Source organism: Chlamydotis macqueenii, chromosome 1 (genome assembly GCF_036417535.1).
Source record: "Chlamydotis macqueenii isolate bChlMac1 chromosome 1, bChlMac1.mat, whole genome shotgun sequence".
Classification (NCBI taxonomy): Eukaryota; Metazoa; Chordata; class Aves; order Otidiformes; family Otididae; genus Chlamydotis; species Chlamydotis macqueenii.
In genome coordinates, this window is record NC_141556.1 from 59,480,480 (window position 1) to 59,504,678 (window position 24,199).

The 24,199-nt window shown below is 40.5% G+C and overlaps 1 protein-coding gene across 3 annotated transcripts in view; it reads left to right on the forward strand.

Moving 5' to 3' along the window:
- The window catches only part of LARGE1 (LARGE xylosyl- and glucuronyltransferase 1), a 290,172-nt gene that overhangs the window by 133,179 nt on the left and 132,794 nt on the right, over window positions 1-24,199 (forward strand). For 2 of the 3 annotated variants that reach the window (XR_015259234.1, XM_086753771.1), the window contains exons 4-5: window positions 9,896-10,197; window positions 16,412-16,494. Coding sequence is in view for 2 of the 3 variants with exons in the window: in XM_086753771.1 (XP_086609897.1) it covers window positions 9,896-10,197; window positions 16,412-16,494 (385 nt within the window). In the remaining variant the exon portion in view is untranslated. Of the gene's footprint in view, window positions 1-5,766; window positions 5,900-9,895; window positions 10,198-16,411; window positions 16,495-24,199 lie in introns of all 3 variants that reach the window. The other variant, XM_086753783.1, reaches the window with a different exon arrangement.

The window sequence follows — 24,199 nt, forward strand, 5'->3', positions numbered from 1 at the left end:
TGACTGCTAACTCTTTTTTTTTTTCTTCCCCATTTTCTGGGTTTCCAGCTTTCAAGCTCTTGCATTACATAAATGTTAAGTGTACACTGTTGCATATGCAGGTGATGAGATCTGTCCTCTGAACAAATGAAGCGCAGAAAAGGTGCTTATTTTTTAAAAAACTGCATCAGAACCATCTCGATTGCGCATACAAAACTGGTAATTTCTTTTGATGTTAATGACTCCAAACTTCTCTGTCCTGCCTGTGAAGAGGGACTGATAGTACCACCTTTCCCTCAAATAACTTTGAAAAATAAGTCGCTCTGTGCTGCATTCAAGTGTTACAGTGATTCGCATGAAAGGCCAATGAGGGAATAAATAAGCCTGTTATCAGAGCGGGGTATGAGTGGTCACAAACTGAATGATGAGCTGAAACAAGCTACTGAACAGCTGTGAGCACCAGCCATCCTGTGCACACAGTGATGCCAAGGTTCTTTGGAAATAAAGTGGTGATCATGCAATTAATGATCCTATCATCAGGCACAAGGGAATGACAGCAAAGATTGAGAGGAGACCGTCATTCTCACATTTCCAAACTTCTGAGTGTTTGACTTTTGTGGTTAATTGACCTTGGCTAGACACCACGAGCCCCCCAGGCTGCCCTATCACTCCCCTTCTCAGCTGGACAGGGGGGAAAATACAATGAAAGGCTCGAGATGAATGAGTTGAGATAAGGACAGGGAGATCAGTCATCAGTTACCATCTTTGGCAAAACAGACTCAGCTTGGGAAAATTAATTTCATTTATTGCCAATCAAATCAGAGTAGGTGTCCTGGTTTTGGCTGAGATGGAGCTAATTCTCTTCTCAGTAGCTGCTGTATTTTGGATTTAGTGTGGGATTTGGTATGTGAAGAATGTTGATAATACACTGATGTTGCTGGTTGTTACTAAAGAGACCAAGGACTTTATCCAGATTTCCCTAATGTACAGGTACAAGAAGATGGGAGAGATATAGCCAGTACAGTTGACCCAAACTGGCCAAAGAAAGTATTCTATACCATAGATGTCATGCTCAGTATATAAGTGACGGTTGCCTGGTGGCCATCGCTATCACTCTTTCCTTTGCTGCTTGGGATTTTTCTGGGATTGCTTTTCAATTTCGGTGTCATGATTGCTACTCAGGACAAACTACATTGGTCATCGGGTTGTTAGGTGGTGAGAAATTGTGCATCATTCGGTTTATATATTTTATTATCCTTATATTTTATTGTTGTCATCATCTTCCTTTGCTCTTCTAGTCTTCATCTCAACCCTCAAGTTTTCCTTTCTTCCTGAATCTCTCCTCCATCATGGTGGGGAGGGTGAGTGAGCGGTTGCTTGGTACTCAATTGCTGACTGGGATAAAACCACGACAGTAGGGTAATGAGAAATAAAACCAAATCTTTAAACACCTTCCCCTCACTCCTCCTTTCTTCCTGGGCTCAACTTCACTCCAGAATTCTTTGCCTCCTCCCCTCCAGCAGTGCATGGGGATGGGGGTGGGGATTGAGGTCAGTCCATCACACGTTGTCTCTGCCTCTCATTCCTTCTCAGGGAGAGGACTCCTTGCACTCTTCCCTTGCTCCAGCATGGGATCCCTCCCATGGGAGGCCGTCCTCCACAAATGTCTCCAGCATGAGTCCTTCTCACAGGCTGCAGTTCTTCACAAACTGCTCCAGCATGGGTCCTTTCCACATAACCTCTCCACAGAATACAGTCCTTCATGAGCAGACTGCTCCAACAAAGGTCCCCCATGGGGTCACAAGTCCTGACAACAAACCTGCTCCAGTGTGGCCTCCTCTCTCCACAGGTTCTTTTAGGAGCCTACTCCAGCACAGGCTTCTCAAAGGGTCACAGCTTTCTCCTGGCACATCTACCTGCTCTGGCTTGGGGTCCTCCACAGGCTGCAGGTGGATCTCTGCGGATCTCTGCAGATCTCACCGTGGTCTGCCCACAGGCTGCAGGGGAATCTCTGTCCGGTGCCTGGAGCAACTCCTCCCGCTCATTCTTTACTGATCTTGGTGTCTGCAGAGTTGTTTCTCTCACATATTCTCACTCCTCTCTTCCAGCTGCTGTTGCACAGCAGTTTTTCCTCCTTAAATATGTTATCACAGAGACTCTGCCACCATTGCTGATTGGCTCGGCTTTGGCGAGCAGTCATTCGGACTTGTAGCTGACTAGCATTGGCTCTATAGGTCATGGGGAAAGCTTCTAGAAGCTTCTCACAGAAGCCACTCCTGTAGCACCCCTGTTGTGGTTTAGCTACAGTCAGCAACCGAGGACCACACAGCTGCTCAATCACCCTCCTCCTCTCCAGGGGATGGAGGAGAGAATAGGGAAGAAAAGAAAACTTGTGGGTTGAGATAAAGATAAAGTTTGCTAGGATAGTAAAGGAAAAGATAATAATATATCTATAAAATAATGATGATAATAATAATAATAGAAAAAAACAATATTACTGCTACTACTAATAATAATTATTAAAAACTTAAAACAAACAAAACAAACAAAAAAAACCCAAATTATGCACAATTTCTCACCACCCGATGACCAATACATCCCGAGCAGCAGTCACGGAACAAAAAAAAAAACCTGTAAATGATCCCAGAACAATTCCAAACAGTGAGAGAAGAAAAGAGAGACAACTCACCACCCCACCCCCCACTTAAGTACTGAGTGTGATGTTTATGGCATGGAGTACTCTCTTATGCCAGTCTGGGTCAACTGTTCTGGCTATACCCCTCTCAGCTTCCTGCACCTGCACGTTAGTGAAACCTGGGAAGCTGGAAAGTGTCCTTGTTCTCTTTAGCAACAACTAACAACATTGGTGTGTTTATTCTTCACATACAAAATCCAAAACACATCAACTACTGAGAGGAAAATTAACTCTATCCCAGCCGAAACCAGGACAACCTCCCACTACCAAAACCTTGCCACACAAACCCAATACACTTTGCAAGCCTGATGTTCTGTGGGTGTAGGGTTTTTGTGTATGTGTTGTAGTTTAGCCCCACTTGGGACCAAGCTATGCAGTCTCTTGCAGTCTCTCACCCCTCCCTCTTCCTGGGCTTAACTTTGTTTCAATTATTTCTACCTCTTTCCACCGCTAAGCAACACAAGGGGGAAGAGGGAAGTGAGGTTATGCTCAGTCCATCACACATCACTTTACGCTGCTCCTTCCTCCTCGAGGGAAGAACTCCTCACATTCCTCTCCTGCTCCAGCATGGGATTCCCCCCATGGGCTACAGTCCTTCATGAACTACTCCGTCCTGGGTTGTTCTTGAAGGTGCAGTCCCTCAGGAACAGCTGCCCCGGTGCGGGCCCTCCACGGGCCGCAGCCTCCTTCAGGTACCCACCTGCACTGATGTGGGGTCCTCCATCTGCTGGGATCAACGTTACTCCTGCCCCTCCTTCTTCACTGGCTTTGGCATCTGCAGCCACTCCTCTCACAAGAAGTTCTTCACAATCGTCAGGTGGATGCCTCTCAGATTCTCTTCACCTCTCCTCTCTTCACTTCTTGTGGGCAGGCTGGGCCGAGCCGGGCCCAGGCGGCCACCCAGCAGGAGCGCAGTGGGTCAGGGCTGTAAGGCCTACAAGTTTTGCGCCTCCCCCTTCAGCTTTTTCACATCGTCTTCCTTTCTTTTTTTGTTTTTACCCTTCTTAAATACATTATCACGGGCATTATCAGGGAGCATTGTGCCACCAATTGACTCGGCCCTGGCCAGCAGCGGGTCAGTCCACCGGACAAAGGGGAAACTTATAGCAGCTTCTTGCAGAAGCTGCCACCATAGCCCCCCCTCACTAAACAAAATCAGCACAGTATGATATGTTTAATTTCTGAATCTACTGATTGTAGAGGGCTATTTTCTTCAAGGAAAGGACAGTGGGAGGGCATCTCCCTGTATATGAGCAGCAAGCAATACTGTGATACTTTAAGTAAGGCTGGCCTGCAGTGGAGTTGAATGGTTCATGTTTGGGTCCTATAAAACATATTAGCATGTGCTTAAGAACCATTAACAGCAGTGGAAATGAACACAGCCTTAGCACATAACGAGCAAGATGAAGTGCCTAAGTGCAGTTACTATCGCCTAAGTCCAAAACTGATTGTTGATTGGTGTCTTATGTGGAAACAGTTTCTTTTTACCAAAGAACATGTAATTTAGCACAGAGGTTATCCATACCAAATCCCAAGAAAAGTTTGTGCTTAATATTGATGGGAGCACCTTTTGTGTCAGAGCTGAGGAAAGTTGTTTGGGCAGTATGGAAAGGCTTGGTTGCCTTCAGTGTTCTTCCTGTGTCATTTTTCAGTGGCACAACTTTCTACCACTGAAACTTGGAAGCAAAAGCTCATAATTGCCTCATGTCACATTGGAATGAATGAGTTCTGTGTCCAGAGATCTGGAGTAAATTGCTTAGACTGCATTCCGCTATTAAGATGGTTATTTGGGCAAGATTTTCTACTTCCAGCTGAGATCACACTGCAGTGACTTATAAAAGTGTGGGAGAAAAAAATGCCTTAGTGAGTGTGAGAATAGGCACCTTGGGATGCCTTAGCACCTACTCATGGAGGCATATGTCTTAAAGTACCAAACTATTAACAAAAAGAACTTCATTCATAGCTGCCCATATAGCGAATACCTACCAAAGTATCCAGCTGAGCAGAAGTGCATAGAGTACTAAGGTGTTAGTTGCTTATATTTGAGCTGAAGCTCAAAAGAAAAGAGATAGTTTATCTGCTTACACAGAGCAGTGTGTGTAGAAGACTGCAGTCTTCTTATTTTTCTATTCCCATAGGGTCCATGAAGTTCTCTACAATGGCCTTTATGGGGGAAAAAATAATTATTGTGGAGTGAACTTCCAATGGTTTTGCTCATGGTGTTAACAGGGGAAATTCATGAGGGTGGTTGCTGACTATCCTCCCCGTTCTTTCTGCAGAATGTTGGCTTTTGGTTAAAATTGTTATACTGCTAGTCCTCAAAGGGTGCACTGATAATACAGATTTTCAACTATGAACAAATGTGAAATGGAGGAGTGGTGTTTTCTTGTATCTGTAGTCAGACAGACTGAAACATTATCTGTGAGCAGCATAACTTCCTCTTATCTCAGAGGCAGCCTAGAGTTCACTGTCATCAGTTAATTCATTATAAAGGCATTACACGCTATTAGGCAGGGGATGATTAATAGCTAAAATACATAGAAACCTCTAGACCTTGTAAAGATGCCAAAACCGAAGTAGTTTGCACTTAAGATAGCAAAAGATATGTAAAAAATTAAGGAAAGTATCCCACAAGATGTTACATGAGTTTGCCTGCCTCATTCAGTTCCTAACAAAATTTTAACCGTTTGAGTTCAGATCAGAGTCATCTGAGAAACTCAGGACCCCTGCTTCTGTGTTTGTCTTCTCCTCTGAATCAAGGTGATTTTTTCTTTCCTACACTCTGCTTCTTTCTCCCTTATCCAGCCCTGCAGTTAACCTTTGACTAAACTTTGTTTTCTCTGTGGCTCTTTCACCAGCAAGCTTCCAGTGCCACCAAGTCCTTTTCAGGACTATCACCTCTCCAAGTCTGCTACCAGTAAAACTCAGAACTCGGTGTTAATGCTTATCCTTTAGGTTTTGTATGTAAGAAAATTCCACTGCTTCAGTCTCTCTCCTTTCTACACGATTGCTTTCTACAGGCTTTATTTCTTCCAGTGTCTTAAGGTGCTCTGCTTAAGTAAGTTTAATGAAATCTTTTGCCTTAAATACAGGTGACTCCACACGTGCAGAAGCATTCAATAATCCATAGAATTCATAGCTTACGTATATACAAGTTTTCTGAATTGTTGGATCTACTGTGATGATAAGTCATTCACTGCTGTTAACCACGCAATAATTACTCGTGTTTGGGTTTTGTTTTGTAGACTGTGGAATTTTGTAGGTAATTTTTATTTCTTTGGTACAGTTGTATTAGCACGGAAAGTCTGAAGTGAAAGGCCTGACACAGATAGAAAAAAAAATACTAAATCTGAGACTGCCAAGGCTCAAAAATAGAGCAATAACCCCAAACGAAGAATAAAAAATAATAGCTTTATTATTATTTATTGCACCATTCAAAAGTATACTACTTGCTTCAGAGCAGAGCAATGTTCCTTGCAGTGTTCCCTGGGAAGTCTTTTGTCCCAAAGTCACAGAGGCCTCGTTATGTGTTATGTTATTTTATTTTGATTTAGATTAAATGAAAAGTGCCTAGACATCAGCTCAGAACACTCTGCCAGTTACTTAAAACTGTAAAACTCAAGTGCAGTGCAATCAGTTTAACTGTTCTACCAAGCAGCACACACAGTCAATCAAATATTAGTGGTCCCTTACATTAGTCCACTTATTCCTTCTTCAGAGATGAGGTGAAACACGCAGTCAGTCCCTGCATTACCTTGAAAACTGATCAGAAGCAGATCAGGGTAGCATGTATTGGTGTTTGCCTACTAGGCAGTAGCTCTGAAGGGGCATTTTGTTGTGTCTGTATGTTCACTGAGGTCAAAATATCTTCACATGTCCAGCCTGGTAATAGAACTGAATTAAATAGTACCTTGCCACCAGCCTTGCCAACCTCATATGTGCAAAAATTATAGCTAGACCATCTCAACATTTATGGCAAAAATTATTTAATTTCTGAATCTTAAGATCAAACTCAGTTCACTTTTCATTTTATACTTTTATTTCAGATGGGTCCTGGAATTGTCACATTATCATTTGCAGCAAGGAGTTGAGGTGTTATGAATATACTAAATACATCAAGATACACCTGAGAGTAATAAACAATGTTAGCAACAAAACATGACTTGTCCAGCTGTATGAGCCCCGAGGAGATCATCCAAGAAAGTGACTTGGACATAGCACTTTGTTACAAAACATGGATAATTTTTATAGTAAACCAATGTTTCAACTAGTTATATATTTCAGATCAAGAAGCTAGCTGTTTGTATAATTCCTGACATGATTTCCTTAATGCCTGTTACATACTACCTGAAAAGAAGTTGTAGCAAAGTGGATGTTTGTCCCTTCTCCCAAGTAACAAGCGATAGGACAAGAGGAAGTGGCCTCAAGTTGTGCCAAGGGAGGTTTAGATTGGATATTAGGAAAAATTTCTTCACTGAAGGGGTTGTCAAGCACTAGAATAGGCTGCCTAGGGAAGTGGTGGAGTCACCAACCCTGGAGATATTTGAAAGACATGTAGATGTGGAGCTTAGGGACATAGTTTAGTGGTGGACTTGGCAGTGCTAGTTTAACAATTGGACTTTATGATCTTGCAGGTCTTTTTCAACCTAAACAATTCTATGATTCTATACCAGCACAAATACATACTCGTGAGAAAACAGTAGTGGAGTTTACTGGCATTTAAAGCTAAGGCTGCACAAACGCTAAGCTGATCTTATTAGTTGCTGCAACTTCCAGTATGAGGCAGTGCCCCCTTATTTTCTTTTAGTCTCTTTCTGAGACTATGCTATTTCTTCTGAATATCATGTAGAAACACTTCAACTGTTGTCATTATTACAGCTACAATTGTTCAGATGTACAAAATTGTATATTTTTTGTTAATTTTGAATTTTGGCAAAGCAGCATTTATGACCTATTTATTTATGTCCATGAAATAGTTAGAAATGTCTAATTTTTTTTCCATATTTTGAAATTTTAATGAATGTTGTTCTGAGATTTACTTCCATATCTTACTACATTTACAATTGCCCAGTACCTTTTCTGGTAATTATTTGAGAAGGTAGCAGAATCCAATGACAAGAATAGGAAGATATAAGTAACATCCGTGTCATACTGGATATTCACCAAGTAGGGAAGCTATGAATCTTTGACTAGATTTATATTGTAATTGTATGTCTGGTGATAACACAGGTTGGTTGTCTTGTGGGTGAGTAGGGGTGCTGTTTTTCTTTTTACCTGAGAGTGTCTACACAATACACTCTTGCTGACCAGTAACAGGAATGCAGTATAATCACATCCAAATGAGTTTTCTTCTTCCTAGCTTGGCTATCAGCAGCTGAGAAATAACACAATTTCAGTTCTATGCCTTCCAAGCGGGAAGGAGAAAAATAACTCTGTATTTATTGCAGTGCTAATTGTAACATGGCTCTGTCCTTAATGTTGACATTTCTGTATTGTTGCACCCATGATTTTTAGACTTTTCAAATCTGTCAGGGAATTTTTAATAACTGTTTGCTTGAGCATTCAAGTTTCAAAATATCAGTGACCAAAATTCAGAATCCATCTTGAGATGTCTTTCAAGCTCAGATTTGTCCATAAGCTTTGTTAATGGTAAAAATAATAAATTAGAAATTTTTTTGCAGGAGGAAGTCTGCAAGCAAATGCAAGATATTCGGTCCAAATGGTGTATTAAAACCAGGATCCCTGTTTATATAGATAACAGGAAGTGTGTACACCTGTATAACTCAACAGTGGAAATGAGAAATGAGGTTTTCATTTCTATAGCCATTTTTTCATTGACTCAGTTTAGAGGACTGCTCACCATTCATGTAAATATGAAACAATGGAAGAGAACAAGCAATGAGCAGGTCTTTGTAGCAGGGAGATAGTTTTGAGTCAGAAGGTGAGGAATGTACTTGCGAAGGAGAAAGCTAAACAATAACTGCATGATTTCTGTTTTCTAAACCTCTCAAGCTGGTGTGTGTTTGATAAAGCCAAAGGGACTCTGTGCATTGGAGAAATTATTAAATAGCAAACACTTATTTTAATGTGTGCAGGTAGAAAGTTATTTCAGAGAAATACCTTAATATAAGATAGTCATGTGTCTTCACTGTAAATTAATGTCTTGCTAATTATGACACTGTGGATAGCTGTAACTGTCTTTTGCTTTGTTTCAATTTGATTTCAAGTGAACATTTTTTGAACAGTAGTTTCATTTGAGGTTTTTTTATCACCTTTCAAGCATTTTTACTCTGAGTAGATACATATAGCTTTATTAAAAATTATATGAAAATATCTCCTTTGAAAACACATCAGCTGCATCCCTATTTTCTCCCCTAAAATTTGGTAGCAATAATGTACTGGGAAACGATGGTAAAATGTGTCACAATTGTTGGCTTTGGGTATGGACCTAGGCTTCAGGTTAATTCATCTTTTTTATATTTTATATCTACCTCAGGTTTTTTTAATGCTATTTTGAAAAAAGAAGATATCTTTTGAAAATGTGAAAATGAAGTGTTTTGTATTTTTGGAATATAACTTTTCAGTTAAAGGTGCTGAATTGAACCATTCTGGTTTTTTTTTCAAAAAGGAGTACAGGAGATATTGTTGTCCTTTTCAACCAAAATACTTTCCAGAATTTGACCTGCATGTGTATTGAATGTTTCTGTCCTTCTGAACCTCTTATTTCTCAGCAAGCATATTATACTGCATTGCTGAATAAAAACCATCTGCTCCTCACATGTGAATCAGTTGGGGCTACTGTTTGGCACAAAATGGTAACCAAAATGCTGTAGCTTGACTGTGGAGGAAATGGGGAATAGGAAAATTATTTTGTCTTGCTTATGTTTCTAAAATACCTTTAAGTATGTAGTAATTGTCTTTGACTTAAATCATTCTGTTCTTGACTGTCTTCCCAGACTAGAAACTGGCAGGCAGCCCTACCTAGAACAAAAGAAACACATGCTTATCTTATCGTGTGGTTTTAAAATTAGTAGGACCTGTAGCTCTTATAACTCCATCATTTGTCCAAGTTTACTGTGCACTGAAGCATTGCCTTGAAGTGCCAAGTCCTTGTGAAGTGTAGCTGTATTTGAAACATCTCTGCCTCACGATGCTGACATTAAAGGAAAATGCAACTTCAAGTATATTCTGACAGAAGTGTTTTGTTTCCGTCTTTTGCAGATGGGAAGCCAGTGTCACTGTCTCCACTTGAATCTCAGCCCCACAGTCCTCGGTACACGGCGTCAAGCCAGCGGGAGCGCGAGAGCTTGGAAGTCCGCATGCGGGAGGTGGAGGAGGAGAACCGTGTGCTTCGCAAGCAGCTCAGCCTGGCACAGAGTCGCAGCCCCTCACACCACCATGGCAATCACTCCAAAACCTACTCCATGGAAGAGGGGACAGGTGACAGCGAGAGCCTGCGGGCTGGCATTGTGGCGGGGAACAGCTCTGAGTGTGGGCAGCTACCAGCTGTGGAAAAGTGTGAGGTAAATGAACAAAAGGAATGTGCCAGAAAAAGAACTTGATAGATTTGATCCTTTAAGGACATTGCAGATCCCTATCTCCTTCCCCCTGAAACTTTCTGCTCAGAAACCAGCCTCTTAAAGAACTTCCGGGCGCAACTTTTTATGTAGTTTTTAATTATTCTTTTTTTTTTAACTCTGTAAAACATTCAATCATCTGAGCATCTTTTGAGTTATTATTTGATTAGACTTTTTTGTCTTTTTTATTCTTGTGTCCCCAAACCTGGTGGAAAAAAAAAAGCCTTGTTCCAAGCTGACTTCAATACAGCTCTGCTGATAAAGACCTGTGGCAAACTGACCCTTTGTGTTTCTAAATTAAATGAAAGCTCCACAGTGCTTTGAAAAGCCTTATTCCTTTGTTTGTGCATCTGTACCAGAACAGTTCAGGGTTTACCATTAATTAAATTGCGGCTTATGGAGCCAGCCTGTGCTTTTGAGTCACTTTCAGGAGTGTATTTGATGGTACTGTGGAGCCACCTGCTTTGTGTGAACCCTGCACAGGAGGTGTGGTTAGCTGAAGGGTACCGGAGATGGGTTTTTGAGAAGGTTTGGGGGAATTGTTTTGGTTTGGTTTGATTTTCCACATTTTATGCCTGTAGTTTTGTAGATGTCATCCAGCTATGTAGTTGTCAGGTATCTGAATGATGGCAATCTAGAATATGGATAGATCCAAAACAGAAAGTCTTGCTTAAAGGCCTTGTGCCAATCCCAGCCGGTGAAGATATCAAAAATAATTCCTCCATTTATTTCTATAAAGAGAGTAACACTGTATTACCTTTAATCTTGCTTTCTGCCACTGGGAAGATAAAAGTTGAAAGAAAATAAATGAGAGAGAAAAAGAAGTAGTCCTAATTATCTCTTCAGATAAAGTCTATTTAATGGGCAAATGTCATTTAAAAATGAATTACTGCTTTCCAGTTGGACATCTTTGTCCATCAGTGTGGAAAAAGGAACCAACATTATTTTAAGGAGAGAGAAAAGGAGGGGTCTGTTTTTCATTTTCCCTCCTCCTGATAATGTGGGTCTGATTTTCCTCCCTGTAAGCATTTTGGCATTTCTTTTAATAAGGGAAGGTTCAGGCCATCAATAAGCAAACCTCCCTTCTTCCTTATTATCATGCCAAGCAGTGATGAGCTGAATCTCAGTTCTTGGTTCAATGTACCAGCCAATTTGGGACACAAAAATAGCAGCTTAAAGGAGGAATAGTTTAAGTGGCCTTTCAGTTTGTAATGTGTTTTGCCAATAAATTTACTTGCTCAGTGGGGTTTAGCATTGTGCTGGAGGCAATGGTTATATAAAATATGAAACCTCACTTTATTTGCCAACCCCCTATCTCACTGCACACTATTTTGATAAAGAAATAGCTTTTTCTTCTTTTTCTTAAGGAATTCACTCAGTAATTCAGTAACAGCAATGGAAGTTAAAATTAAACTTCCTTATTATCAGATTTGCCAGAGGTCTCATCATTTATCCTATTACTGTAGATCCTGGTTCCATGTTTCTGTGAGTGGCATCTTGACTGTATTCACCCTCTGTTTTCAGTGTTTCAGCAGTGTAAACTAAGTGTTTTTTAGCCTCTGACCCTGGAATATATTACAACAAGAGTTAAGAACTTGGGTAGAAAGAGGCAGGAGTCCTGAGAAGAAGAATGGAGCTCTGGGGGAGACAAAAAAATAGGTTGCTTATTTCATTGAGACAGTTCTTAGAGATTTACTGAATCTGACATTTCAGAATCTAATTTGGTATGGTCTTTGGTGGTGACTAAAACACTTGAAAATGCAGTTACAATGAATGAACATTAAATATCCGATGAAGCATAATCTTTGTTATAATTGTGATCTATATCAAAGATAGTGAATTTGTTGCATGCCAGCCACCACTTCATACTCTGTTGCATCGCAGGAAAGCTCTTCTGATATCATAAAATGGACCAGCATTATATTGCAAGAAAAAATCGGAGTTCCAACCAAAGGCCTTTCTCCCTGGAGGAAGCAGACCTCTGTCATGCCTTCCCAGTAGGAGACACTTTTAACACAAACCTCGGAAATATAAGTAAGAGTACTCCTTACAGAGATGTAGGCACAAATAACAGGCTTCCGAAGAAGAGCATAATGCTGATGGAAGCTAACAGAATTATATGATTCTTTCTTACGATCTTACCCTAGTGTCTTTCCAGCTTGTGCTTCCATAAACTGGGCATTTAGTTTGAACTAAGTGTGCATTTATTAACATTTTTAAAAGATATTACATATTTTTAAAAGGGTTAATTAGCAATGTAGCATTTAGTAGGTTAGCAAAATTCTTAACATTTGAAGCATTTTTGCAGGCATATTTGTATTGGTCCTATTCTCAACGGTGTTGCTCAATAGGGTTAAGTGTGTAGTGCTCCAGAGCCAGAAAGAACAGGCCTTCACCAACTTAAGGACTGTAAAACACAGGAAAAGCAGATGTTACCTGCCTCTGGGAAATATTTGTAACATATTTACATTTTTGTAACATGCTTTCTGTATCTCTTAACCATATTTAACAATTATTTATGAAGGATTAAGTAACTGCAATGGAAGGCCTGGCTAGTACTACTGGAAAATTATTGAAGTATGAAATGCTTTACCCAAGATTATTTTTAGCTATAAGAACTAATTAGAGTTTGTTAAGCTCATTATCTCACCATTCCAAAAAGTAGCCTGAGGAGAAAAAACATAGCATCTGTTTATCTAGGCACCTTATACTCCTCGTTAGCATGGGATCTAAGGCACAGTTCTTTGTGTGGTTTTGGATATTTTCTTGCCATTAGTATTACCCTAGAATGGACTTACATTAAATACTGCTTTCAAAAACAGTTTTTCCTGGTCTGTAGTGGCTAAAGTAATAGTTTCTAAACCATGTTAACATTCACCTTGGATTATTTAAACTCCCTTTCCTAAAGAATCTTGACTTCTTTAAATGCCTTTCAGTACCTGGGCCTGAATGCTCCCTAAACTATTTAAAATGAAAAATAGTTCTCTTTGTGTTCCTGATCCCCAACCTATGGGAAGAACAGCTTGATTAACTTCCACAGTGTTTTGATTATCTATTCATATCTGTATGTATAAGCAGGGAAAGAATTCATTGAGTCTGGAAAGCAAGATTTATCGTAATTTAATTTGTTGCTGCAGTGAGTTCCGTTGTATAAAAGCAGCCCCGGTGAACGGCCGGTGTTCAGACTTCTTGCAACATCTACTAGTGATGAACATGCCTATCATTCAGTTTAAAAAGAGCTTTGTAGGAGGATGGACATTTTCAAGGAGCTCAGTTTAGACCCACAGTACCTTCTAAATGTCCAGGCTAGAGTTTGATAACTAGAATTATCACAGATTGTAAACAGTGGTGAGCAAGCACAACATGCAGAGTCTTGGTGTGAGATGTTTGGGGGACCTGTTGAACCAAGCAGACAAGCTGCTGTATGTTGTGGAAGTTGGAACATTCTTGGCTTCACTCCTAGGTGTTCGCTGCAGTCATCGAGTCCAGAGGTTGTGTGAATCACAGTGTCCGGTTCTGGTGGGAACTAGCTATCTTCTAGCTATCTACAGATAGAAACTGAGGAGTTTGAGAGAGCTGTGATGCTGCTGGCCAGTTTCACAATCTGGGAGCTGATGCTTACAGTATTATACTCAGGAGGATGCAAATTCTTTGAAGTGCTTCCTTCTTCAAGCCACTATTGCCCTGTCTTGGTAGGATTTGGCTACAGCCATCTGCTCTCTATCCAGACATGTATTTGGAACAAGCATGGAGAAAACTGGAGATAAAACGTTTTTTGTTAGAATGCAGACAGTTCAGGTTGTTGAGCTCTGTTTAACAGTTAAATAATGAGGGAGAGAAAAGTGAATCAAGAAAAGGAAGAACTGACTGAGTCTTGCAGCATGCTGTGGGCAGAAACTTTGAAAAAAAAGGGCTAGGTTTCTGTTCTCTTTGTGGATTATTGCTCTTTCCTATAGATTATATCAGGCAGGAATAGAAGTGATAAATAGTATCAAACACCACAAAGGCTGAGCAGAAGGTATATGCATGCCTGTGTCTCTGAGCTGGAGAAGAACATTCAGAAGAGCAGCAAGTGCTGTCTTCTCATTGTCCCGTGGCTAAAATAGCATGCATGAAAACAGGACCTGATAAAAGACACCCAGAAAAGCATACTTTTAATTTTGAAACAAAGTTATTTAGGAAAAGGAGAACAGATGCAGGAAGTCCTTGACAGAATAAACTCTGATTTTCTGGGGATTTGAAAGGTGGAGAGAGAGGCTGCGGGGAGAGCTTTTTTGGCAAGTAGAGGTAGCATAAAATGATGTTGACAGTGATACGACAGTGCTGTTCTGACAAAACCCGTAAATTGTGTGTCTGGTCCAGTGTCTTCAGGTGAAGTGTCTAAAGTAGACACGAAACCATTCTCAGTTAATTTGTTTTTAATTGGCATTGAAGAGGAGGATCTTAGGTCTTCCAAAAGCCTTAGGAAGACCAGGTGGCAACCAGAGAGGAAGACAGTGTAGTGTCTGGAATCTCTGCACCCACAGGAGTGCATAGTATGTGAGAGTGCCCATAAGTATAGTACAAACCGTTGCTGCACTGAAAGTTGTCAGTGAGCAGCCTCTGTTCTCCCCTGTTGTTACCACAAGAGAGAAACACAATCAATTTTTGTGAAGTGCTCAGCATGCTCGTCTCCCATTGACTTTAACATAAATTTAAAGTTGTGAATACCTCACAGAGCTGTTGCCAAAATGTGCTGCAATATCCTTTCTTTCTCACACCTCTCTGGACAGACAGTTGCCTTATTAATTCACGTCCTCTTAAAATCTCAGATCTTCAGTATGCCTCAGCTTGTGAGGCACACTAGGGCTGGAGGCAGCTGTGATGATCATGTGTGGGTTGCACAATGACAGAGCCACTTGGCAATTACATGATTCAAATTGTGCCCTATACCAGGCAATGTTAATGGATGGGACAATGGACTCTTTAGATGTGCCCAACACATGCCACCTCTTGTGTAAATCTGCTTCTTTTACAAGCCACACTTTGGGAATCTATGACTATGTGAGGAGGCGGAATTCCTCATTTGTTCTCTGCGTAGTGGCCTTTCTGTGGAAAATGAGAGCTGTGTGTGTGAGAAACCAGCTAACCAAGCAAGCTTCAAATGAAAGCCAAATGAGGCTTCCCTGCAGTTTCACAGCTGTGTCCCCAATTGCAGCTTCGTGCTGCCAGCATGGTGAACTCTCCTTCATTTCTGTGGCCACTAAGAAACAGAAAAATACAGATGTTGGAGTCAAAACTTGCTAAGATTAATTTTCTTTTGTCCCCAGGAAATAGCAATAGGTAGTTTTAAAACCAGAGAAGAATAACTTCACAGAATTTTTCGAGTTATTACTTACTACCTTAATAACAATGACTAGTAGCACCTTTTCAATTTTCTCTTTCCTCTTGAAGAGATGAGTAAACCTCTGTCTCATATTAAAAGGAAAGTAAGAAGGCACAGAATAAGTGATAATTTACCAGCATGCTGTGGCGGGGAGAGTGTGTGTGGGAATGTTGTATTTAACTTCACATTAACACTGCCAGAACAGCCCATACTGGTAGTCACAGGCAGGGAAGTGACCACCTCTCTTCACAGCTCAGTTCCTGTCTTGTCACTGGGGTGCATCAAGCCCTCGCAAACCAATTGTCCCACTCATGCTTGTCCATCAGAGCTTGCTCTACTTCTCCTTAGTAGCTCTTCTTTAGACAGAAATAATGCAAAATTTCTAAAAGCATATCTGCTTCTAATTATCAAACATAATTTTAAACTTCAGTTCGGAAGGTTAAGGTGTCTACATGTTTGCATACTCAGAATTTTGTGTGCTGCTAAATGGTGGGGGGGGTGTGCATACATACGCACACACATATGCTCTTAGCTAATAAATGTAATTCTGTTCAGACATCTGATGTAATTTAGAGATAGTAATGAGTTTGGAATGATGATGGTGTTATAACTCAATTAAGATGTTTTTAACAGACTGCCTCAAGTGGGCTGCAAACAGCTGCAAAATGCCCACTCAAATCTTTAACAATCACTGCACTAAATAATAGCACTGTAATGTATGTGCTCTCCTTAATGAATGACAGAACACAGGAGCAGACTTTAATTTTTGTTCTTTTTGTTCCTTTTCTCCCACAGACCATCCACGTTGCCATTGTTTGTGCAGGGTACAATGCCAGCCGGGATGTTGTCACACTTGTCAAGTCTGTCTTATTTCACAGGTAAAGGTAGCTTTCTTTTCTTGTGTGTTGTATATCTGATTATGGCTAAGTAAGATCTTTTTACGTTTATTCTCTTACTTCAAAAGAAAGTCAGATTCCCTTCCCCAGTTGCTTTTTCTGTGGAAGAAAGGAAGCATGTAATTTATGACCACCACAACTAGATTCACCTGTGTAAAGACTTCCGCAGTAAATGAGAGGCATCAGAGATCCACCTGCTACCTCTGTTGCTTTGTGGGAATAGGGACAGTATCTATCTGTACTGTAAAGCATCTGCACACTCCTGAATGTTGAAAAAAAATAATAGTAGTAATAGCAGCATTGTATTCATTTAGCCTATTTCTGGTGCAGATGTAGATGGTAATTTGGAAGCCATACACACAAATACACACTGGTTACTTGACTATTTCAGCTTCCCATTTAGACACTTATTTTTCAAAGTAAACCTGTTACTTTAATCAGTATTTATTTCATTAAAGTCAAATTATTTATTCTGGCTTTGGAAGGGCTACTTGTAGCCCCTTAGAAGGCTTTGCAACCTGGTTTTATCACAGAAAGCACACTTAGATCCCAAAATTGAGAGATATAAATGTACAATGGAGACAAAATAACCAATTCTCTTAATAAACAGGAGCTCCAGAGAAAAATAAATGATATTAAATTAAACGTGGGCTTATGTGTGTGTCCCTTGTCCAGTTTAGTAATGTCTCTCAGAGATGGTTTCCAAGTGTTGCAGAAAGTGGATTAAAATAGGGAAGTGATCAGACTGTTTGACTCAAATAGGACAAATTGACTAATAAAATATGCATAAAGTATAAAGAGTTTACTAAGCAGGTAGTTTCAATACGCTGCTTTATACTGAATGATCATTTTATACTACGGAAGATGACTCTTGTTCGTGTACGTCAAGGATAAAAGGAAGACCAGGGAGAATGTAGGCCCTCTCTGAAAGGAAACAGGAGACCTCGTTACCTGGAACATGGAGAAGCCTGAGGTACTTAATGACTTTTTTGCCTCAGTCTTCACCAGTAAGGGCTCTAGCCACGTCATCCAAATTGCAGAAGGCAAAAGCAGGGACTAGGAAAATTAAGAACTGCCCATTGTAGCAGAAGAGCAGGTTCGAGACCATCTAAAGAACCTGAAGGTGCACAAGTCCGTGGGACCTGATGAGATGCATCCACAGGTCCTGAGGGAACTGGTGGATGAAGTTGCCAAGCCACTGTCCATCATATTTGAGAAGTCATGGCGGTCTGGTGAGGTTCCTACCAACTGGAAAAGGAGTAACATGACCCCCATTTTTAAAAAAGGAAACAAAGAAGACCTGGGGAACCTCAGAGCAGTCGGTCTCATCTCTCTGCCTGGGAAGGTCATGGAGCAGATTCTCCTGGAAACCGTGCTAAGGCAGATAGAAAATAAGAAAGTGATTGATGACAGCCAACACGGCTTCACTAAGGGCAAATCGTGCAGCACCAATTTGGTGGCCTTTTATGATGGGGTTACAGCATCAGTGGACAAGGGACGAGCAACTGATGTCATCTACCTGGACTTGTGCAAAGCATTTGACACTGTCCCACATGACATCCTTCTCTCTAAACTGGAGAGACATGGATTTGATGGACGGACCACTCAGTGGATAAGGAATTGGGTGGATGGCTGCACTCAAAGAGTTGTGGTCAACAGCTCATTGTCCAAGTGGAGACCAGTGACAGTGGTGTTCCCTCAGGGGTCAGTACTGGGAACGGACCTGTTGAACATCTTTGTTGGAGACATGGACAGTGGGATAGAGTGCACCCTTATCAAGTTCACCAACGACACCAAGCTGTGTGGCATGGTCGACATGCTGGAAGGAAGGGATTCCATCCAGAGCGACCTTGACAGGGTGGAGAGGTGAGCTTGTGCAAACCTCATGAAGTTCAACAAGGCCAAGTGCAAGGTCCTGCACGTGGGCGCGGGCAATCCCAAGCACAGTTACATGCTGGGCAGAGAATGGATTGCAAGCAGCCCTGAGGAGAAGGACTTGGGAGTGGTGGTCAACGAGAAGCTCAACATGAGCCGGCAGTGCGTGCTTGCGGCCCAGAAAGCCAACCATGTCCTGGGCTGCATCAAGAGAAGCGTAGTCAGCAAGTCGAGGGAGATGATTCTACCCCTCTACTCTGCTCTCATGAGACCCCACCTGGAGTTCTGCATCCAGCTCTGGAGCCCCCAGCATAAGAAGGACATGGACCTGTTGGAGTGAGTCCAGAGGAGGGCCACAAAGGTGATCAGAGGGCTGGTGCAACTCTCCCATGAGGACAGGCTGAAAGAGCTGGAGCTGTTCAGCCTGGAGAAGAGGAGGCTCCAGGGAGACCTTATTGTGGCCTTCCAGTACCTCAAGGGGGCTTATAGGAAAGATGGGGAGAAACTCTTTAGTGGGGCCTGTTATGATAGGACGAGGGGTAATGGTTTGAAAATAGAGGGAGGTAGATTCAGACTGGACTTAAGGAAATTTTTTTTTACAATGAGAGTGGTGAAACACCGGAACAGGTTTCCCAGAGAGGTGGTAGATGCTCCATCCCTGGAAACATTCAAGGCCAGGTAGGATGCGGCTCTGAGCAACCTGATCTGGTTGGAGATGTCCCTGCTTCTTGCAGGGGAGTTGGACTAGATGACCTTTAAAGGTCCCTTCCAATCCTAACTATCTATGATTCTATGTCCTTTGCTAATATCTTCTTACAGCTAGCTAGAGTGGGAAATTCCGGTCCCTGCCTTGCTCCTTATGTTTGCCTCCAGTCCTCTGCTGGAACAGTCTTAATAATCACTCCCTTTCAATGGTTTTAGTACACCATTTTAACTTTTACCCATTTTTGGTAAGCTTTTTAAATGCTCGCCTTGTACAATGTGGAAGAAGACTTGGTAAATATTGTTTAAGAGGTTGGCTAGAGTGCAGGTGGAGAGGGGATATTCTCCAAAATATGAGAGCAACTTTCACTATTAACACATAGCCTTTGCAAGTCTTTCCAGAAGAAGCGTGTTCATGTTAGATGAGAGCTAGGAGCAGAAAAGCAGTGCTAAAATAACAAAAGCAAAACAACAGTAAAAACCTGTATCATGCTCTGTGTGGATTTTTGTAAGTGTTAAAATCCAGTTGAATTTTAAAACTGTATCTATTTCCAATTAGACTTCTGAATTATTCAGTGTAAACTAGCTTTATATTGCAAGGATATGGAGTGGTTTGTCTGTTTTGATTTTTTTTTCTAAGGGATTTCTTGCAAATATGCATTTTTATGGTGACATGAGTTATCCTAGTGGTTAGCTTCTCACCATTTTTCTCTCCTAGTACTTGCATCCATTTTGAGAAGATTGTAATCTCTGTGTTTTGAAATGTTCTGTAAATGATAGGAATCTCACAGCTCAAAGGTTTAAATGGTCTCTTTCTGTGTTACTTAAACAAAATATCCCTGTTTTACATAAGCCATTCATCCAAGCAATTAGCAAACTTACAAACAATTCTGCCATTATATGGAAATATATTTAATTAAGAATATGAAACCAAAACAAAGAGCATTGATATTTCTAAGTCTGGTGGATTCTGCCCTTGTCAAAAACGTATCTGCTGTTTGGCTGGTAGTGCTGGCCATCTCAAAGGATTTGTCTAGCTCAGCAGAAGTGATCAAGATAAAGTCCAGTATAGCTAATGAAGCTTTAGTACAGTTAGTCACATTCAAGATAACCTGTCTTGCTTGTTTGCTCAGAACCTGCTTAAAGACAAATGTAAGTCAGTTCCTGCCTGGAACTAGCTTTTCTCACTAGCCATTAAATTGTTTGCTAGAAAGGGAAGATGTTGTCAAAGAAGAGACAGAGCTTCTTACAGACATTTCTTCCTTATCTGCGAAAAAACACAGGCTTCTTCAGCATCTGTTGATGCTATGGCTACATGTACAGAGAGCTGTGCTTCAGAAACACTCTGTTCTTGAATCTTTGTCTTTGGAATGGCAATGGTCAAGAAGACTGGAGAATAAACCACAAGCAAACAACAAACTCAGCTGCAAATTTATTTAGGACCAAGCTTCCTTGCATTGGTTACCATGTGCAAACAATGTTATTTTGGAGACTAGTATGCACTTCAAAAATTATGATTGGAAAGAAAATTTCTTTCAGTTGCTAGTATCTATTTAATTGTAGAAACAGAGAGGATGGAGACAGATTATGATACAGCATCAGGAGGAAGGAGTTAGGAGTGTTGGAGGTGGTTGGTTCAGATAGTGAATGCTTCTTGACATCAGTAGCAAGTTCACCATTTGGCTTGAGGATCATCAGTGAAAACAAGCATCGAGATGTCTCTTCATCTGACCCCTAAATGTGCACCAGGGAATGCATCCTAGCTGGTGTGGTCCAATAAGCCAAGCAAAACAGACGTTTGAAAGAACTGTATCTTTATAGTGGGGAAGTTGTTTGCTTGTTCTATCCTAATCTCTGAAGTTAGGCTAGCGGTCCTTCATTTGCAGGATCAGCACATTCAATCTCAAGTATAGTTTTGCAGAAACAGATCAAACATTCCTCCAAATGCATTGTCAAAGAGATTTAGTTTTTTTTTTTCTAGTGATCAATGTTCAACAAGACCTGATATAGCAGGTGCAGAATTTGTCTGTAACAAGAGTGTTGGAGAGTGTATTGTATAATTGAGACACTTGTGTAGGAATCACAACTGTCGTTATGTAGCCAGGCACAGTGTGGGTTCTCCTTGGGCAGCTGTAGCATTACACCTCCATCCTGTCCTGCAACACCCTGAATACAATCTACTGGTTAAACAACTGCCCCTTCAAAGCAACCACACTTAATATCCTTGCCTGTTCCTGCTGCATTTCACTTGGTGATTGTTGTAAGGGCACTGATTTCAGTGAATCTGTCTGGAATTCTTGGAGATGTTGTGTGCTTTTATTAGCATTTCTGTCTAGTTTAGTAGTTAAAGCATGTTTTAGCGTTCTGATAGAAAAAGAGGTGCCTAAATTCCCTACTTGTATAGTGAATCTCTACTTCTCTAGTAGAAGAATTCTGAGAAGAGGAGGCTATGTTAGTCTAATCATCTTCCTTCCATGCATTAACATATTTGTTATACCCCCAACTTCGAGCTAGAGTGCTAGATAGAGAGACACAAAACAGCAGGAGTGCTGGGTCATTAAGAATAAAAACTACAGGACTTTCTGTAGATGGAGTGTGCTGTCTCTTCTCTCATGCCTGAATGTACAGCAAATCCTGCATATGGAACATTCCAGCTCTCCTCAGGTCTAAAAAAGCAAGTTTCTGTTTCTAGTCATACCATATATATCGTGAGACTTAGGCAAGCTACTTGTACAAACCATTTGAGAAGAGAAACTGTATCTGTCTTTGGGTTCCAGAGAGTGGGAAGAGGAGAGGGAAGGGGCGGTGTGGTTGATTCTTTATAAGAACACCATAGTTCAGAAATGCATTTCATTCCCAATAGAAAAGGCGCCTGATTCCAGTTTTGTCTCCAGAAAACGTATGCTCAAGCCACAAAATCCCAGCAGCTTTTAACACCCGTTTTGACATAACTGACAGTCTGTTCTCAGGAGGAGACTCAGCAGAGCTGGGATAGTGCAGGGTTTGAAGCCTGTGATAAATATGCATTGGCAGTGGTGCACAGAGGGAAGCCTGTAGAATGAGTACTTAGTCCTAGTCTGCAACTTCCCTGCTTTCCTCTCTTGGGCATCTAGTTCCTAATTATGACAGATTTTATAAATCTGTTGCAGGGGCAAAAAAATCTTCTCTCTGAGACAGTTTAACACAGCCAAGCTCATATCACTGTGTCCTAAGTGCAATTTAACTTTAGTTTTTCTGAAGCAAAAGACTAAACACTAAAAATAAAAGATACTGAGTCAAATGGGCAAAATAAAATGCAAGTGCTTTTAGAAGCAGTGTATATAGTAGTATGCAAAAAGCATCTACATTTCTTTTTCAAGACTGAAGCAGTGTCCTGTGGCTCATAACTTTTCTTGAAACTTTTGCAACTGCTGGTCCAAGTTACATGGGTCATTTTCACAGTTTTACTCAGTTTCTGAAAATTGTAAAGCTTAGAGTGCCGCAGAAACAACCCACGAGTTATAGTTCCATGTTTCAAAGATTATTTCTGTCTCTGCTTAGGTAAGTCTTAACTTGAGTAAGAGCTGAAATGATTTTTAATGTACTTTTATCTTTTCCAAAGACATGCTAAACATCATGTTTCATTTGGGAACAAAGAAAGGAAAAAAATTACACAATTATGATATGCTGCTGGCAGTTAGGTCAACCTGAGAATCTGTGAAAAAAAATAACTTCTCTTTTGTGCCAACTAATACTGCCTTTTTTTTTTTTTTTCCTCTGATATTAGTCCCTCTTCTTTGGAGAAGTCATTGTGTCTACTTCTTAGCTGTATGCACCATCTGTCAAACAGCAATAGTGGCATAGTAATGATGGATGGGGTTTCTAGTGTAAACAAAGCCAGCCAACTACACAAATGCTTTCTAATACGAAGTAGCCTCTTTGCTTTAAGAAGGCTGCTTATAACCTTAAAGTTTAAGCATTTTTGAGATGAGGATACTAAACTGTGTTAGATTGCTGTATGAATAGGGTTGGTTTTTTTTTTTTTTTTCTTAGAACAAATAGAATAAGGCAAACCAAATGAAAATTGAACTTAAATGAAAAGAATGACATGTAATTTCCAAGTGAGAGTCACAAGTCAACACTGGATGGTGATTAAAACTTATATAACCTAAGGGCTGTATTCCATGGAGACCACTTTGCCTTAATGGAGTTAATTTGAGAATTTAAAACCTCTGTCATTGTTTCCAGCTTTTCTAATGTGTCAGTCTATTTTGTGGGAGAGTCTTCTGGCAAAAACATCCATATAGATGCATCAATAATACACACTTCTTTTTGTATTTTCTGGCTGTCCTAACAATGGAGGCATAATGGAGAAAGCAAGGTTTAAAAAATGCCTGCCCATGTAATCTCTTATTATTTCCTAAAGTGCTTCTGTAAGTTAACAGAAACCAAGAAGATCCATGAATGAGACTGATAGTGCATCTTTAAGATCTCTCAAATAGTTTGGGGAGCATTTTAATCAATACTGGATGTGAAGGGATATGAAAAATCTGTAATGATTTTCACATTAAAATTCTCCCCATATGAGTGAGGGATTGTCATACAGGCATTAGGAAAAAAAAAATTCCCAAGCTGCCTTTATAATTTCTGTTTGAAGTTCTTGTAACCATTTGTTACAGATATAAAAGGTATTACCTTGTTGTGCTTCCCTTAATAAAGTATAGGTTTTGGAAATAAACCTCCTGGGCGACTGACCTTTTTATATTCTTAGAAAATAAAATTCTTCTGTTGCAGAGAGAGAACTGTGCAACCAAGCAGCTGCTTTTTGAATTGCTAACAATTGAGCTACGGAATAATATAGAAAGGAAAAGTAGTCTTGGTTTACTACTCCCTTTTTCAATTGTAGATTTTTGTATTTAACTCTATGGCAGTGGCTGTTTGAAAAGAATGGGCCACAAATGCTTGAGCAAGCAGATCAAAACTCTGATGAAGAATAAGGAGCTTTGAAATGTAAAAATAAGACATCATGATAAAAAGAAATATAAATAGAAAGGGATACCTTAGAATAGGGTTCTAAATTCATAGCCTGACTTGTAAGATTACTGACTTATTTTCATTTTACTAAACTTTA